Source organism: Entelurus aequoreus, linkage group LG22 (genome assembly GCF_033978785.1).
Source record: "Entelurus aequoreus isolate RoL-2023_Sb linkage group LG22, RoL_Eaeq_v1.1, whole genome shotgun sequence".
Taxonomy (NCBI): Eukaryota; Metazoa; Chordata; class Actinopteri; order Syngnathiformes; family Syngnathidae; genus Entelurus; species Entelurus aequoreus.
In genome coordinates this window covers 11,274,538-11,294,537 of record NC_084752.1, presented here as the reverse complement: position 1 = coordinate 11,294,537, position 20,000 = coordinate 11,274,538, and the positions used below count along the sequence as shown (strand labels likewise).

At 37.4% G+C, this 20,000-nt stretch overlaps 2 protein-coding genes across 2 annotated transcripts in view; one reads left to right on the top strand and one right to left on the bottom strand.

Annotated features, from left to right (window-relative positions):
• The window catches only part of rptor (regulatory associated protein of MTOR, complex 1), a 401,659-nt gene that overhangs the window by 346,944 nt on the left and 34,715 nt on the right, over positions 1-20,000 (bottom strand). The window lies entirely within an intron of this gene.
• The window catches only part of LOC133639373 (neuronal pentraxin-1-like), a 21,178-nt gene that overhangs the window by 848 nt on the left and 330 nt on the right, over positions 1-20,000 (top strand). The window contains exons 2-5 of the mRNA XM_062032636.1: positions 1,020-1,227; positions 7,609-7,847; positions 14,535-14,714; positions 19,358-20,000. The exon at positions 19,358-20,000 is cut by the window's right edge and continues 330 nt beyond it. Coding sequence (XP_061888620.1) covers positions 1,020-1,227; positions 7,609-7,847; positions 14,535-14,714; positions 19,358-19,579 — 849 coding nt within the window. The 3' untranslated portion in view covers positions 19,580-20,000. The remainder of the gene's footprint in view (positions 1-1,019; positions 1,228-7,608; positions 7,848-14,534; positions 14,715-19,357) is intronic.

Here is a 20,000-nt window from a genome sequence, read left to right as displayed (position 1 = left end):
ACAATAATAGTAGGCCATTTGTAATAATTGTTGTAAATGTTTTATTATATATATATATATATATATATATATATATATATATATATATATATATATATATATATATATATATATATATATATATATATACCGTATATCAATCAATTAATCTTTATTTATATAGCCCTAAATCACAAAAGTCTCAAATATATTTATTATCATTATTAAGGTTAAAGTCGGTGCAGTTGCAAAGTATATAAAATAAGAACATATGTAGTCATGTTATGAATACAATAATTATAGGCATTTTGTAATAATTGTTGTTTTATTATGCATATATATATATATATATATATATATATATATATATATATATATATATATATATATATATATATATATATATATATATATATATATATATATATTATTAAGGTTAAAGTCGGTGCAGTTGCAAAGTGTATAAAATAAGAACATATGTAGTCATGTTATAAATACAATAATTATAGGCATTTTGTAATAATTGTTGTAAATGTTTTATTATATATATATATATATATACACATATATACATCCATCCATCCATCCATCCATGTTCTACCGCTTATTCCCTACATACATATATACATACATAGATACATACATACATACATACATACATACATACATAGATACATACAAACATACATACACGCGGGTCTTGTCTTACATAAGGATTGTGAATGATAGGCACATTAGAAAAAAGCGTAGTTCCCTTTTAAGATCCCATACATACTGTATATATTATTAAGGTTAAAGTCAGTGCAGTTGCAAAGTGTATAAAATAACACTTAATGGCTTGAAGCAGTACAAATGCTATTTGGAGATACAGGACATGCGATACAGTACATCTATTATATTGGATAACGTGGTGAGAGTGCAGATACGGGAAAGCGGTGCGGTAATTTGACGCAGAGCGTAAACATCCGCTGATTTCCAAAGTAGACTTCCAGCAGATTCACTCTTCCTCATCTAAGCTTCCTTCCCGCTGTGCGCTGCAGCACTACAGCCGGGGGAATAACACCGTGCAGGCAAACAGCCTGAAGGATTTGCTCCAGAACAAGATAGACGACATGGAGAAGCAGGTTCTGTCCCGGGTCAACACGCTGGAGGAGTCCAAGAGCGGCTCCAGGAATGACAGCGAACAGCGGAACCGCGTGGAGTCCACGCTCACCTCACTGCACCACCGCATCACAGACCTGGAGAAAGGTGCGTTGGCGCGGAGTTTGAGTTGGTTTCGTTGCTCAAGGGCGCCGCGTCCTCCAGAAACAAAATATTTGATGAATTCTCGTGGGTTCGGATGTGTTTGCTGCTGCACCGCCTTGAGAGGGAGAGGAGCTGCATTGCTTTGCATATCTTAAGAATTGACACGCTGATTTTCCATGTTTAACTTGCAGGTAAAAGCTCAATTTCTAATAGCCCGTGACTTATTGCTAAGATACAGGAAAAGTAACAAAACCATATCACATTATGGGATATCACAAAAAGTCAACTTTTAGTATGACGCTAGAACCCACTGTAAACTTTACAGGTGTAAACTTTTGAACTTTCACCATCATGAGTCCAAGAAGATCAGTACTTCGCCACAGGCGTCAAACAGAATGTTCTGAGAGGCTTGGAGGGCCACATTAGTTTCATCAGCAGGTTGCAGCAGCGAGACTACGGTCACAGAAAGGCCTATCGTATTTTACTGGACCATAGGGCGCACCGGATGATAAGGCGCACTGCCGATGAGTGGGTCTAGTCAGGTCTATTTTCATACAAAAGGCGCACCGGATTATAAGGCACATTAAAGGGGTCATATTATAATAAAAAAAATTCTAAATGTAAAACACTTCCTTGTGGTCTACATAACATGTGATGGTAGTTCTTTGGTCAAAATGTTGCATAGATGATGTTTTACAGATCATCTTATTTACGTGGCTCACCTTCGACAGCGTCTTCTCCCCGTCATCTTTGTTGTAGCGGTGTAGCGTGCAAGGACGGGAGTGTAAGAAGTGTCAAAAGATGGAGCTAACTGTTTTAATGACATTCAGACTTTACTTCAATCAATAACGGAGCAGCATCTCCTCATCCGTGGCTCACTAGTGCAACAACAACGCCGGAAATGTGTCCCGGGAAAAAACGTTCGACCGGAACTCTCTAATAACTAAAGTTCCTTGGGTGAATAATGTAAACTCACTACACCGGTATGTTTTAACACTTTCATGGCGAGTTTACTAACAGATATAAGTAAGAACTTTACACTACTTTATATTAGAAATGGCAACAGTGGAGGATGAATGTCCCATAACAAGAAGATAGAGAAAAAGAAGAAACTTATCGACTACAAAGGCAGACACAAGCAAATTTTCAGGACTTATGCAGATCCCAAATACAGATCAGCAGGTACCAGAAGGTAAGAAAAGTTGCTTTTGCATAATATTACGAAACAAAATGCCAGATAATATCTTACCTTATACACACACCATAATAATACTCGCATGTTGAAGCACAGTACAATCCATCAAGCGATGCGGCTTCATAGCTTACCAAAGTCGTACTAAAACATTTTGATAGATTTTTGAGCGCCGTGTGTAATGTTCTATATTTTTTTTGGTGTTGTTTACTTGAGTCATATTGCAGTCTACACATATCTCTTATGTGTGACTGCCATATACTGGTCACACTTATCATTACACCATGTACCAAATAAAATAGCTTCGAGGTCGGTAAGCACAACCAAAATTATTCCGTACATTAGGCGGGTTATAAGGCGCACTGTCGACTTTTGAGAAAACGAAAGGATTTTAAGTGTGCCTTATAGTCCGAAAAATACGGTACGTTCTGCGGAAATTTGACAAACTCTTTCACTCGTCGAGTTTTGGGCTGTTCAGTTTCTTCTTAGAAAACAGCAATTTGGACAAGAAGTTGTGAAACGCTACACGTGCGTTCAAAAGTTCCCCTGTAAAGGTTTTATCTTCATACTGAAATTTCACCCGAAAGCTGTATGTTCCTAACTTTTTGTACGTCGTGTATAACTTTTAGCTGCAGTGGAATCGACCGCAACTGGACTGTACGGATTGTTGAAGACGTTCAATTAATCAGTTCATGCTCACAGGCTTAGTAGATAGGACAGCTCTGGTCTGAGAGCGTGGTGCAGTATTCAAAGTATTTATCCTCAGCTCAATAAGATAATACAGTGGTTCTCAAACTGTCTAGGCCTAAGTATTCATTAAATACAAGGCAGAGTATGTTTAATATTTGTGTCCACTGTAACATTGCACAGTGTTCGCATTATCTCGAAGAGCTTCAAGAGGTAGTCACCTGAAATGGTTTTCACTTCACAGGTGTGCTTGAAGCTCATCAAGAGAATGCCAAGAGTGTGCAAAGCAGTAATCAGAGCAAAGGGTGGCTATTTTGAAGGAACTAGAATATAAAACCTTCAGTGACAATCTACAATGTAAATAGTCATGACAATAAAGAACACCCATTGAATGAAAAGGTGTGTCCAAACCTTTGGCTTGTGCTGTAAAACATTAGTTTTTAGTTAGTGGAGCTCCAAATATGACATGGTCATTTATAATCCGGCATCTGCAGGTGTGAAGTGATTGTTTTGTGTCGATGTTGAATTCGATTTTTAAGTGGTTTCCTTGTCCAGCGATGATAAGTTCCAGCAACATATCAAGATAGAGCGTGTCGTGGCTATGGGATATGTAGCCTATAAAAGATTTATGAATCTAGTTTATAACACCATCTCACAGGGTGTTGTTGATGTTGAATATTGCAACATACAGCAAGAAAGCACAAATTCATTCCACAAGGAAGTTTCCTACAAAAAAAAAAAACCTGCTCATATGTAAGCAAATATAGAACCAGAAAGGTAAACAAATCATAAACAGGCAGCTCGTGTTTTTGACTGGGCTCAAGAAAAACCATCTGAACACAGCAGCCAACTTTCTCTGCATTTTTTTGGTTTGTTTTGACAACTTTTTGATGGACTATTTAAGGAACTCTGAACTAACTTTCACCCAAATCCCTGTGGGAACCATTTCCACAGAAGAGAACAGTGCATGTATGCGACACTTTCACACTGCTTTCATTTGATTTCTTGCTATAAAAAAAATATGCTTGTTGGCCCACCATGTTTGTAGCTAAGTACAAATACTTAAATGTATGTGCCTTGTTATTGCACTTAGGACCAACTTTTACTTTTTCTTTGCTATATATTTTTGAAAAAAAAAAGCAAAAGATTGCTTGGTATGGTATTTATTTTCAATTTGAAAGGCCCTAAGAGCCTACCGTACCACGTTGATCAATCTAAAGAAGGCATATGATTGGTTCTTTGTGTGAAGCACCCATATAGACAGGAAGTTACAGCCTGGCTTCTCGCGTTTCCCAGTTCCCATAAGTCAGGGACGATAATGTAAACTTCAGCATTGATCTGATACCACAGCCACGTCACATGCAACTACAAGGCCGGATCAATATATAGAGTAGAGTGTCAGTACTAAACAAAAGCAAAAACTACTATTGGTTCTCATTTAAATCTCCCCATGTCCAACAACGTAATTCTTGAGTTAGTACACACTTTAACAACACCAACAATAAAACAACAAAAACAACAGATATTTGTGAACATCTTCATAGAACAGAACTGGAAAATATCAATCTAATCATGCTAGTATTGATACGATCAATATTTGGATTGATACTTCCAACCTTAGTTAACATTCTACACATTCAAAGGCTTTAATTAAATTACATTTTAATCAAAGACATACTTTTCCACAAGTACTGTATTTTCCGGACTATAAGGCGCACTTAAAATCCTTTTTTTCTCTTCTCAAAACTCGACAGTGCGCCTTATAACCCGGTGCGCCTAATGTGCGGAATAATTCTGGTTCTGCTTACCGACCTCGAAGCTATTTTATTTGGCCCATGGTGTAATGATAAGTGTGACCAGTAGATGGCAGTCACACATAAGAGATATGAGTAGACTGCAATATGACTCAAGTAAACAACACCAACATTTTATATGTTCCATTGAAAATATAGAACATTACACACGGCGCTCAAAAATCTATCAAAATGTTTTAGTACGACTTTGGTAAGCTACGAAGCCACACCGCTTGATGGATTGTACTTTGCTTCAACATAGGAGTATTATTATGGTGTGTGTATAAGGTAAGACATATTATCTGGTGTTTTGTTTCGCAATATTATGCAAGAGCAACTTTTCTTACTTTCTGGTACCTGCTGATCTGTATTTGAGATCTGCATAAGTCCTGAAAATTTGCACATGTCTGCCTTTGTAGTCCGTGCCGACATCGTAGTCGATAAGCTTCTTCTTTTTCTCTATCTTCTTGTTATGGGACATTCATCCTCCGCTGTTGCCATTTCTAATATAAAGTAGTGTAAAGTTCTTACTTATATCTGTCAGTAAACTCGCCATGAAAGTGCTAAAACATACCGGTGTAGTGACTTTACATTATTCACTCAAGGAACTTTAGTTATTAGAGAGTTCCGGTCGGACGGTTTTTCACGGGACACATTTCCGGCCTTGTTGTTGCACTAGTGAGCCACGGATGAGGAGATGCTGCTCCGTTATTGATTGAAGTAAAGTCTGAATGTCATTAAAACAGTTAGCGCCATCTTTTGACACTTCTTCCACTCCCGTCCTTGCACGCTACACCGCTACAACAAAGATGACGGGGAAAAGACGCTGCCGAAGTAAATAAGACCGCCCACAAAACGGCGCTCCCTGAAGCGACTGTCAGAAAGCGGCTTGAAAATGATCTGTTAAACATCATCTATGCAACATTTTGACCAAAGAACCACCATCACATGTTATGTAGACCACAAGGAAGTGTTTTACATTTAGAAAAAAATAAAAAACATATGACTCCTTTAATGCGCCTTATAATCCGGTGCGCCTTATATATGAAAAAACATTGAAAATAGACCATTCATTAGCAGTGCGCCTTATAATCCGGTGCACCCTATGGTCCGGAAAATACGGTATGACTTTTGCATACTTTAAACAAAACAAGTACTCAGTTAATAATGACTCGTCTAGGGGTATCAAACAATTGTTGACATCATCATGGCAGTAGAGTACGGGTGTCAAGGTCGTTTTCACTGAGGGCCACATTGCAGTTATGGTTTGTCACCGTGAATAATATATGAATATAAATGTATAAGGATTCACTCATGATATTATTATATACAGTACAGGCCAAAGGTTTTGACACACTTCCTCATTTCAATGTGTTTTTTTTATTTTCATGACTATTTACATTGAAGATTGTCACTGAAGTCATCAAAATTATGACACCTGTGAAGTGAAAACCATTTCTTGGAGCTCAGCGAGAGAATGCCAAGAGTGTGCAAAGCAGTAATCAGAGCAAAGGGTGGCTATTTTGAAGAATCTAGAATATAAAACATGTTTTCAGTTATTTCACCTTTTTTTTTTGTTAAGTACATAACTCCACATGTGTTCATTCATAGTTTTGATGCCTTCAGTGACAATCTACAATGTAAATAGTCATGAAAATAAAGAACACCCATTGAATGAGAAGGTGTGTCCAAACTTTTGGCCTGTACTGTACATTACATCATTTTTTATGTACTCGGTAAAACATTTTTTTATTGTAGAATTGGTTGTGTTTTTTACAGCATATTAAAGTAAATGGAAGAATGGTACCATTGTTTTTTATGGTAAAATTCTGGCGACAGAGCTGCCCGTTTTTTACAGTAAAATCTATGACTGTTGTTTTTTATAGTGAATTACTGTAAATACAAAAGCGGCACCATGTTTTTTGAGCAGTTATTATTTTTTACTGTAAAATCTATTGCCATTTTTATAATTGACAATTTATTGGATAACTTGCTCGAAAATCATAAGTCAATCAGATATTTTTTTTTATTTTTACAAAAAAAGTTTGTAATGTATAATAATAGAACACATCACCAGGAAACACGAATTAGATAGTTCATTATTATTACAGGTTGTAACGAATTTCCAACCTCAATTCACACAAATGTAACTAAAATCACCAAAAATTGTTCCCGGGCGCGGCCACCGCTGCTGCTCACTGCTCCCCTCGCCTCCCAGGTGGGGTGATCAAGGGTGATGGGTCAAACGCAGAGAATAATTTTGCCACACCTAGTGTGTGTGTGACAATCATTGGTACTTTAACTTTAACTTAATAATACATTATTAACATAAAAAAAATACATAAAAACATTCTTATTACAGATTCATACATTCATATTATTTTAAGAATTTTTTTTTTGTAATTATGATATTTGTTACATTATAAGATAATAATGAATGAAAATACATGCAGTATTTTATTGACGCATATTATTTCCTTGAGTTTGACACCTGTGTAGTAATGGGAGCCAAACACAAATCCTAGAAATACCGAAACCGCTCTGCATTTACGTGTGTATCTGTAAGAAAGAAGGTAACAGGAAGAGTGGTTGGTACAATATTCTTCATTATTAGCACAATGTTGCTCAATGAGTTACACCCATGCAAACAATAATAGCAGCCAGAGTGCACAGAAGCTGAATGTGACACCCTGATGTTCCTCTCCTCCCCAGGCAAAGACAGACCGGCTGATAAGTTTCAGCTGACCTTCCCCCTGAGAACCAACTACATGTACGCCAAAGCCAAGAGGAGCCTGCCTGAGATGTACTCCCTCACCGTGTGTCTATGGATCAAATCCAACGCCTCGCCGGGTGTAGGAACACCTTTCTCCTACGCCGTCCCTGGGCAGGCCAACGAGCTGGTGCTGATCGAATGGGGGAACAACCCAATGGAGTTTCTCATTAATGACAAGGTATGTCAGCTGCAGCTTTTTCACTCGCACGTCTCAATGGGTTGTCAAGTTTGGGAGATGCAGAGGGTTTGATGTAGCTATTCGGGATCAGGATTTTATGCTGCCGATAACAATCATCCTGGAGTGAGATTGGCCAAGACCAACTCGATACTGATTATTACCGTATTTTTCGGACTATAAGGCGCACTGCTGATGAGCGGGTCTATTTTCATACAAAAGGCGCATTAAAGGGGTCATATTATGATTTTTTTTTAAATGTAAAACACTTCCTTGTGGTCTACATAACATGTGATGGTGGTTCTTTGGTCAAAATGTTGCATAGATGATGTTTTACAGATTATCTTTGAGACACTTTCTGAAAGTCGCTTGAGGATGCGCCGTTTTGTGGGCGGTCTTATTTACGTGGCTCACCTTCGACAGCGTCTTCTCCCCGTCATCTTTGTTGTAGCGGTGTAGCGTGCAAGGACGGGAGTGGAAGAAGTGTCAAAAGATGGAGCTAACTGTTTTAATGACATTCAGACTTTACTTCAATCAATAACGGAGCAGCATCTTCTCATCCGTGGCTCACTAGTGCAACAACCCGTGAAAAACCGTCCGACCGGAACTCTCTAATAACTAAAGTTCCTTGGGTGAATAATATAAACTCACTACACCGGTATGTTTTAGCACTTTCATGGCGAGTTTACTGACGGATATAAGTAAGAACTTTACACTACTTTATATTAGAAATGGCAACCGTGGAGGATGAATGTCCCATAACAAGAAGATAGAGAAAAAGAAGAAGCTTATCGACTACGGTTTAGCACTTTGATAGCTAGTTTACTGACAGATGTACCGTATTTTTCGGACTATAAATCGCTCCGGAGTATAAGTCGCACCGGCCGAAAATGCATAATAAAGAAGGAAAAAAACATATATAAGTCGCACTGGAGTATAAGTCGCATTTTTTGGGGAAATGTATTTGATAAAACCCAACACCAAGAATAGACATTTGAAAGGCAATTTAAAATAAATAAAGAATAGTGAACAACAGGCTGAATAAGTGTACACTACCGTTCAAAAGTTTGGGGTCACCCAAACAATTTTGTGGAATAGCCTTCATTTCTAAGAACAAGAATAGACTGTCGAGTTTCAGATGAAAGTTCTCTTTTTCTGGCCATTTTGAGCGTTTAATTGACCCCACAAATGTGATGCTCCAGAAACTCAATCTGCTCAAAGGAAGGTCAGTTTTGTAGCTTCTGTAAGGAGCTAAACTGTTTTCAGATGTGTGAACATGATTGCACAAGGGTTTTCTAATCATCAATTAGCCTTCTGAGCCAATGAGCAAACACATTGTACCATTAGAACACTGGAGTGATAGTTGCTGGGAATGGGCCTCTATACACCTATGTAGATATTGCACCAAAAACCAGACATTTGCAGCTAGAATAGTCATTTACCACATTAGCAATGTATAGAGTGTATTTCTTTAAAGTTAAGACTAGTTTAAAGTTATCTTCATTGAAAAGTACAGTGCTTTTCCTTCAAAAATAAGGACATTTCAATGTGACCCCAAACTTTTGAACGGTAGTGTACGTTATATGAGGCATAAATAACCAACTGAGAACGTGCCTGGTATGTTAACGGAACATATTATGGTAAGAGTCATTCAAATAACTATAACATATAGAACATGCTATACGTTTACCAAACAATCTGTCACTCCTAATCGCTAAATCCGATGAAATCTTATACGTCTAGTCTCTTACGTGAATGAGCTAAATAATATTATTTGGTATTTTACGGTAATGTGTTAATAATTTCACACATAAGTCGCTCCTGAGTATAAGTCACACCCCCGGCCAAACTATGAAAAAAACTGCGACTTATCGTCCGAAAAATACGGTAAGTAAGAACTTTGCGCTACTTTATATTAGAAATGGCAACAGCGGAGGATGAATGTCCAATAACAAGAAGATAGAGAAAAAGAAGAAGCTTATCAACTACGGTGTCGTCACGGACTACAATGGCGGAAGCACTCAAATTTTGCAGATCTCAAATACACATCAGCGGGTACCAGAAGGTAAGATGTTGTGGAAAGTCCAGGTTGTCAATGAGAACCAAAGTAGATTTAACACAAGAGTTTTATTTTACTCATAATCAAATGGTACAATGGTTGGGTTGAGTTGTCTAGCACACAGAAAGTTTTCCCCACGGGCGTGCCCGTCAGCATGAAAAAATGGTAACCAAAACACTCTCTTCGTTTGGCTTTATCCCTTTCTTATCTCTCTTGTTAGTGCGTCAATGTCTTATTTTGTTTTCCCTATCTGTTCCATAACAACTCGAATCTTTTAGACAGTCAACACATTCTCTAGACAGGTTGGCATGACTTAAAATTCACTTTTGTCCCACAACTGGTCCATTCAATGAAACAAAAATACAAGAGTATTGAAAATGAGCGGACATTCTTAAAAGACAAGAAATATAGGTCAAAAGGTCAGAAATTCTACTACAAAGAAAAGTTGGTTTTGCATCATATTGCGAGACAAAACGCCAGATAATATGTCCGCTAATAGGTGTTATTTTGCGGTCCTTATACACAAAACATACATGCTAAAAAATGCTGGGTTGTTTTGATAACCCAATTTATGAGTTGCTAGTGTTGGGTTAAATTTTGGAGTTATTTTATGATGAGCAATCCTTTTTTGGAGTTATAAGAGTATTACTCTAACAAAATTTGTGGGTTTTCAAAATTATGAACCATTTTTGGGTTGTTTTTCAACGGGTAACGCATTTTTGGGTATAAGGCTTTTTTTTATTTATTAAAGTTACTTTTTTCTTGAAGGGAATTTTAATATGGATTAATATAATTAACATTATTTACAATAACCTAACAGTACGTTATCATTACTAAAGTTTTTGGTTAAATAATTCAACACAAAAGTTGGATTGGGTTAAAATGAACCCAAAATGTTGAGTTAAAATACCTCAAATAAGGAGTTTGTCCTTTTCTGAACCAGCAGTTGGGTTAAAATTTTTAACCCAACATTTTTTATTATTATTATTATTAATATTGCGAAACAAAACGCCAGATAACGTCTGTACCATTTTGCGGTCCTCATACACACACCATATTAATACTCGTATGTCGAAGCACAGTACAATCCTTCAAGCGGTGTGGCTTCGTAGCTTACCAAAGTCGTACTAAAAACATTTTTGACAGATTTTTGAGTGCCGTGTCTAATGTTCTATATTCTCAATGGTACATTCAAAGTTTTGGTGTTGTTTACTGGCGTCATCTTGCAGTCTACACGTATCTCTTATGCGTGACTGCCATCTACTGGTCACACATATCATTACACCATGTACCAAATAAAATAGCTTCGAGGTCGGTAAGCACAGCCAGAATCATGCCGTACATTAGGCGCACCGGGTTATAAGGCGCACTGTCGATTTTTGCGAAAACGAAAGGATTTTAAGTGCGCCTTATAGTCCGAAAAATACGGTACATGTAGATCACAAGCTAGTTCCTTCTTCTATTTTATTACATACAATTGTTTGGGAAAAAAACAATAGTACACAATAACGTCTACAATCTACTACTCATTTAAAACATTTGGTTTTTGCAACACATTTCCTTTAAGACTTCTTAATGTTTACTAAGCACTTACATCTTGGTGTAGTTTAAAACCAGCTTAGCAGTTATCTTAGCTATTATTATTATTAGCATGCCTGCTCCTGGTTTGCGCTCCAAATGTAACATATTTATCCTCGTCCTTCAGTGATAATGTTACTTATTAATCTGCACCTTACTGCTCTTTTATCCTGCACTACAACGAGCAATTGCAACAACATTTCGTCCTTTTCTGTACTGTAAAGTTCAAATTTGAATGACAAAGGAAGTCTAAGTGTAATATTTAAGATACTAAAAAATGCTGTTTATTTGGATGTGATTATTATTATCTTAGGGGAGCGGCTCCACACTGTGTATGGAGATACACAATTAGTTGCTAGCAGCCTGCCAGTCGGGTTACTAAAAGAAAATACAGTGTCAGCCGGAGGGGATCAACAGTTGTGATTGGCATTAAAAGGCATTAATCGGCCTTAATGGCCATTAATGGCAATCACATACATTTTCACTGACCGGTGACCGATTGGCACATCCTTCATAGATTAATAGAATAGCCATTAGCTTGCCAACCTGCAACACATGCCAGCATGTGCCATACATACGCAAAACATGCTGTTAATGACATTGATTGGCTGTGTAAGTAGACTTGTGCAGCTTAATGCAGGGTTCTTAACCTTTGTGACCTCAGAGCCCAACTTTTCCACTACGACACTTCCACTCAAATATTAACACTGAATTCGTAATCTTACTCTTGATTTAAATTGTATTAAATAATTATATCTAACAGTTTAACAGGATACACCTTGTCAAATGATATGAAACCTTGTGTTGATCACAAAGATGAATATCGAGGCTTAGTTAAGGCCGATTATAAAAAATAATTAATGAAATACACTGAAAAAGAAGGGAGTAATAAAAACGGATGAAAAATGTATTTACATACAATTACGCAGTGCTAAAATAAATACATTCTAACTCCTATGTGTGAAAGTCAAGGCTCGTGGGCCAGATTCAGCCCGGGATGATATTTGATTAGTATTAGAACCGGCCCGCAGGCCACAGCCGCCTGCTGCTGTTTTGCACGCACCAAAACTCCATCAGTGTTGGCGCTAGGAATTTTCAAAATGGGCTCCCGGGGACCCCATCAAGTCATAAAAATGGGGTCCCACAGTACATTTTTGGGGTCCCACTTTTTCGTAACCGTTTCCAAAACAAATGATAAATGTATGCATTATCCTGTTATATCTCACATTCTGTATTGTGTTTTGGAAAAAGGTTGTCATAAACGTTAATTCATAAAAAAAAATAATACAAAAGAAAACAAATTTCTTTCTTCTTTCCTTCATGGATCTAAACTTTAGCTGCCGTGTCAGGTTCAAACACTGATGACTTCTATTAATCAGACAAGAAGCGAGGAATCATGCAGACACAGAGTTCAATTTAGCTCATGAGGAGAACGCATGGAGCTGCACCCTTGGTCACAGTCTTGCCCTACGCTCTAAGGTTCAGCTCCTGCGTCCCTCTGTTTATTCAGGAGTTCCACAGTCAACAACACTAAAGCCGCCTCTAAAAGGAGTGGTCACATATATTATGCAAAGCAGGTCCAGGACGCACAATACGTGACGGAATGTGCTGGGGTTATTTTTTATTTTTTTTAAATAATTTTTTTTAAAGAAATACAATCGTGTGTGCTTACGGACTGTATCCCTGCAGACTGTATTGATCTATATTGATATATAATGTATATATTGTGCTTTTTATGTTGACTTAATTTAAAAAATAAAAATACAAATAAAATACAATTTTTTTTTGTATTTCTTGTGCAGCTGGAAATACCAGCCTCCCTCTAAGCCACTGGCTTAGAGGGAACATTGCTATCAAGTATGATATATTGAACACCAAAGAGCATGTGAGATCAATACAGAGCTGCACAAAACAAAACAGCATTTAAGTCAGTGTTATCAGTGTTATCCACATTTCAAATTGTTTTTGGAAACCGTGGACATTGTGTCCTCTGGACCAAAGAGGAAAAGAACTATCCGGATTGTTATAGGCGCAAAGTTGAAAAGCCAGCATCTGTGATGGTATGGGGGTGTATTAGTGCCCAAGGCATGGGTAACTTACACATCTGTGAAGGCACCATTAATGCTGAAAAGTACATACAGGTTTTGGAGCAACATATGTTGCCATCCATGCAACGTTACCATGGACGCCCCTGCTTATTTTAGTGAGACAATGCCAAGCGACGTGTCACAACAGCATGGCTTCATAGTAAAAGAGTGCGGGTACTAGACTGGCCTGCCTGTAGTCCAGACCTGTCTCCCATTGAAATTGCGTGGCGCATTATGAAGCCTAAAATACCACAACGGAGACTGTTGAACAACTTAAGCTGTACATCAAGCAATAACGGGAAAGAATTCCACATGAAAACCTTCAAAAATTGGTCTCCTCAGTTCCCAAACCTTTACTGAGTGTTGTTAAAAGGAAAGGCCATGTAACACAGTGGTAAAAATGCACCTGTGCCAACTTTTTTGCAATGTGTTGCTGCCATTAAATTCTAAGTTAATGATTATTTGCAAAAATAAAATAAGTTTCTCAGTTGGAACATTAAATATCTTGTCTCTGCAGTCTATTCAATTGAATATAAGTTGGAAAAGGATTTGCAAATCATTGTATTCTGTTTTTATTTACCATTTACACAACATGCCAACCTCATTGGTTTTGGGTTTTGTACTATTGAATGTGTTTAGTAAAACATTTTTATTTTTTTATTTTTTTTGTCATAAAGAAAAATAATCATGTGTGCTTACGGACTGTATCCCTGCAGACTGTATTGATTTATATTGATACATAATGCATATATTGTGTTTTTTATGTTGATTAAATTTTTTAAAAAATTACAAAAAATATATATATATATATTTTTAAATTCCTCGTGCGGCCGGGGCCCGGTACCAATCGGTCCACGGACCGGTACGTGGGGCTCTAAGCAGCTGCGTGTCCCCTGGCTGTACATCATAAATGTGACTAATAGTACCTTTAAGTCTCTGCCTGACTCTCAAATGTGTCTTGTCCAGGTTGCAAAGCTGCCGTTCCTCATCAATGATGGCAAATGGCATCACCTCTGCATCACGTGGACAACCCGAGATGGAATGTGGGAGGCCTTCCAGGACGGAGTGATGAGGGGAAACGGGGAAAATCTGGCACCGTATCATCCCATCAAACCAGAGGGGGTGCTGGTCCTTGGACAAGAGCAGGTGCAGTACATCTTTTGTAAATGCACAAACTGTATTTAATGCAACCCATGACAGTTAAATGTGTGTTGGTGTGCGTGTGTGTGAAGGTTAGGGGGTATTGTGCTCCTAATCCATGCACCGACACAAACGTACGGAATGTATTTAGCAGTGGCGGGCTGTGCGCTTCTCACCTAGTCCAGGGGTCGGCAACCCAAAATGTTGAAAGAGCCATATCGGACCAAAAATACATTAAAAAAATCTGTCTGGAGCCGCAAAAAATTAAAAGCCTTATATAAGTGTTATAATGAAGGCAAAACATGATATAAATGTCCATATTACCATATTTTTACGCACTATAAGGCGCACCTAAAAACCTCCAATTTTCTCAAAATCTGACAGTGCGCCTTATAATCCGGTGCGCCTTATATATGGACCAATATTGAGCCACAACAGGTCTCGCAACTACGGGATGCATAACGTAACCCCAGCCTCTACTGTAGCGTCTATTCTATGCGCCTTATAATGCGGTGCGCCTTATATATGAACAAAGTTTTAAAACAGGCCATTCATTGAAGGTGCGCCTTATAATCCGGTGCGCCTTATAGTGCGGAAAATACGGTAGTTATATTAGCCTACTATCAAAATGACTTTAAAAGTCTTATATAAGTGTTCTAATGAAGGCAACACATGATGTAAGTGTCTATATTAGCTATATTAGCCTACTATCAAAGGCTGACGCAAATCTTCGCTGACAGAAATATTTACATTTTTATTCGACACATTTTTGCAACATTGGGAATCACTCGTAAAATGGAGGCTTCTCACAGGATGATATAACTTTTGGAAATGACTGGATTACAATGGCCAAAGGTATAGATGTGTGTGTCCAAGTTAAAAGAAACGGCAGGCTGTTTTCTTCTAATGGTTTTTTTTACAATCTTTGCAAGCTGAGTAACGTTTGCTGTGGTCTGGAACAACATGGCACACTAACAACTATGAGAAGTGCAGCCAATATTACATACAGATAATGTGTCATGAGACATGCAAATATAAATTAAATACAAAGAGGATATAAGTCAAGGAAATTAAATGAGCTGAAATAAACCTACAAACGAGGCATAGTGATGCAATATGTACATACAGCTAGCCTAAATAGCACGTTAGCGTCGATTAGCTTGCAGTCATGGATTGACCAAATATGCCTGAACAGCGCTCCAACAAGTCAGTAAAATCAAGAAAGCTCGACTTTGTCCATTCACGCACAGTATAAAACGTTTGGTGGACAAAAAGAGACAAAGAAGGAGTGGCATAAAACAAGTCTTTCTGTGACAGCGTCGGAGAAAGTTGTACATGCAAACAAACTACGATGAGTTCAAGGATCGCTGAAATTAGTAGGACAAAACAGTGCTTGCCAAATACTGTCATCAGTGAAGCATGTTTAATACAAAGAGTGGGATTTCTAACAATTAGGAAGGTTTGTGTCATGTTTGTTCTCCTACAGAAACCATATTAAAATAAAATAAAAATATATTTTCATCTTTTTCCATTTTCACACATGTGAAGTGAACTATATTTATATAGCGCTTTTCTCTAGTGACTCAAAGCGCTTTACATAGTGACATGGACTTACATGGACATCTCTGAAAGAGGTCACTAGGGCGGTGGTAAAGAGCAATCCAGCAATCTGAGGGTTCCTGGTTCAATCCCCACCTTCTACCATCCTAGTCACGTCTGTTGTGTCCTTGAGCAAGACACTTCACCCTTGCTCCTGATGGGCCTGGTTAGCGCGTGCATGGCAGCTCCCGCCATCAGGTGTGTGTGAATGGGTGAATGTGGAAATAGTGTCAAAGCGCTTTGAGTTCCTTAAAAAAAGGTAGAAAGTACAACCCATTTACCATTTGGTAAATGGGTTGCTGACCCCCCCGACCTAGGACTTCACCTCTAAAAAATACTGTAATTTATGTCACCACATGGGCACGGCTGGAGAAATACTATACAGAAACACGCTTGCACACTACTGCGCATTGAAACCCCTCAACAGTGTACAAAGCGGTCTATTTTTCGGCGCATTTAACGTTCAATAAACCCGCTTCAGCAATTAAAACATATCTTACGTGGTACTGTCAAAATTAAAAGAATTGTGTAAAACAAATGTAACCTGAAAATATTAAACTAAATATTTGAACTCACAATTTGTAGCACCCATTCGACGGCGTATAAGCCAGTGGTACCGCTCGTAGTCGGTAGTTGGTCGTAGTCGGTTGATTCACGTGAAAGTTGATTCTGAAGCTTCCGGTATTGGCAGACGTCGTCTCACAAGGTGTAGTTTCTCTTTAAATATCCTTCTTGAAAATGGCCTTACAAATATATATCTGCCACCTAATCAACATTTTGCTCTCCTTTGTGAGTACCGATGAGTCTTCTGTAGCTTTCTATGGCTGGTATAGCTCCGTTGCCACTTCCTGTTTTCTTAAACGACCATTGTGTGTGTGTGGACAAGGATAAGGTTAAGTGGTATTTAACCTGGATAACCTTAGTGTAGAAGGGGCCTCAGTGAACACAGAGGACAGGAGCTTGTGTATAAACCTCTTTGTGTTTCTGTGCATCTAATTGCACACTACTGGGTATTGGATCCCCTCAACAGTGTACAAAGCGGTCTATTTTTCGGCGCATTTAACGTTCAATAAACCCGCTTCAGCAATTAAAACATATCTTACGTGGTACTGTCAAAATTTAAAAAATTGTGTAAAACAAATAATAGTAACCTGAAAATATTAAACTAAATATTTGAACTCACAATTTATAGCACCCATTCGACGGCGTATAAGCCAGTGGTACCGCTCGTAGTCGGTAGTTGGTCGTAGTCGGTTGATTCACGTGAAAGTTGATTCACAAGATGTAGTTTCTCTTTAAATATCCTTCTTGAAAATGTTTTTTCTTTAAATATCCTTCTTGAAAATGGCTTCTCTTTAAATATCCTTCTTGAAATGGTTTCTCTTTAAATATCCTTCTTGAAAATGGTTTCTCTTTAAATATCCTTCTTGAAAATGATTTCTCTTTAAATATCCTTCTTGAAAATGGTTTCTCTTTTAAATTTCCTTCTTGAAAATTTTTTTTTCTTTAAATATCCTTCTTGAAAATGGTTTCTCTTTAAATATCCTTCTTGAAAATGGTTTCTCTTTAAATATCCTTCTTGAAAATGGTTTGTCTTTTAAATTTCCTTCTTGAAAATGTTTTTTCTTTAAATATCCTTCTTGAAAATGGTTTCTCTTTAAATATCCTTCTTGAAAATGATTTCTCTTTAAATATCCTTCTTGAAAATGGTTTCTCTTTTAAATTTCCTTCTTGAAAATTTTTTTTTCTTTAAATATCCTTCTTGAAAATGGTTTCTCTTTAAATATCCTTCTTGAAAATGGTTTCTCTTTAAATATCCTTCTTGAAAATGGTTTGTCTTTTAAATTTCCTTCTTGAAAATGTTTTTTCTTTAAATATCCTTCTTGAAAATGGTTTCTCTTTAAATATCCTTCTTGAAAATGGTTTCTCTTTAAATATCCTTCTTGAAAATGGTTTCTCTTTTAAATTTCCTTCTTGAAAATGTTTTTTCTTTAAATATCCTTCTTGAAAATGGTTTCTCTTTAAATATCCTTCTTGAAAATGGTTTCTCTTTTAAATTTCCTTCTTGAAAATGTTTTTTCTTTTAAATTTCCTTCTTGAAAATGTTTTTTCTTTAAATATCCTTCTTGAAAATGGTTTCTCTTTAAATATCCTTCTTGAAAATGGTTTCTCTTTTAAATTTCCTTCTTGAAAATGTTTTTTCTTTTAAATTTCCTTCTTGAAAATGTTTTTTCTTTAAATATCCTTCTTGAAAATGGTTTCTCTTTAAATATCCTTGAAAATGGTTTCTCTTTAAATATCCTTCTTGAAAATGGTTTCTCTTTAAATATCCTTCTTGAAAATGGTTTCTCTTTAAATATCCTTCTTGAAAATGGTTTCTCTTTTAAATTTCCTTCTTGAAAAAAGTTTCTCTTTAAATATCCTTCTTGAAAATGATTTCTCTTTAAATATCCTTCTTGAAAATGGTTTCTCTTTAAATATCCTACTTGAAAATGGTTTCTCTTTAAATATCCTTCTTGAAAATGGTTTCTCTTTTAAATTTCCTTCTTGAAAATGTTTTTTCTTTAAATATCCTTCTTGAAAATGGTTTCTCTTTTAAATTTCCTTCTTGAAAAAGGTTTCTCTTTTAAATTTCCTTCTTGAAAATGATTTCTCTTTAAATATCCTTCTTGAAAATGGTTTCTCTTTAAATATCCTTCTTGAAAATGGTTTCTCTTTTAAATTTCCTTCTTGAAAATGATTTCTCTTTAAATATCCTTCTTGAAAATGGTTTCTTTTTAAATATCCTTCTTGAAAATGGCCTTGCAAATATATATCTGCCACCTAATCAACATTTTGCTCTCTTTTGTGAGTACCGATGAGTCTTCTGTAGCTTTCTATGGCTGGTATAGCTCCGTTGCCACTTCCTGTTTTCTTAAACAACAAGGATAAGGTTAGGTGGGATTTACCCTGGATAACCTTAGCCGGCTTAGTGTAGAAGGGGCCTCAGTGAACACAGAGGACAGGAGCTTGTGTATAAACCTCTTTGTGTTTCTGTGCATCTTTCACAGGACATACTGGGAGGAGGCTTTGATGCAACGCAGGCTTTCGTGGGCGAGCTCGCGAACCTAAACATCTGGAACAGGAAGCTGTCCATCACCGAAATCTACAACTTGGCCACGTGCAACAGCAAAGCGCCGACCGGCAACGTGTTCTCTTGGACGGAGAGCAGCATCGAAATATTCGGCGGCGCCACCAAATGGTCGTTCGAGCCTTGTCGTTCAGCCAACTGAACTGAGAAGAAATTGGCCTCTGTGCGTTTTCTGAGCTTTTGTCGTTCTCGTCTTCATTTGATGTTTGTTTAGAGGCCAGTTGATCTTGACTTTAGTTGTAAAGCTTAACCTGGGATTTTTACCATTCCTAAGTATTTATGTGCCGAACAACAGAAAAAAACAAAACATTGAGTTCAATTGAAAGCACAAGTTCGTTCTTTGTTTTGGCTTCCTGAGTCTGGACAAGTCCCCGACCGACCAAGCGAGGATCACGTATCCACTTCGGACAGGAAGTGTTGCTAATTCTTGTCAATGGTTGTCGGCGTGAAGAGAACCACCCGGAACTTGCACTGTGACGGACAAAAAGAACGGACCCATCACAAGCCACTTTCTATTTGTCGTTTGCTTCAAGTCTTTCTGTAAGAATGTCGCCAACTTGTCA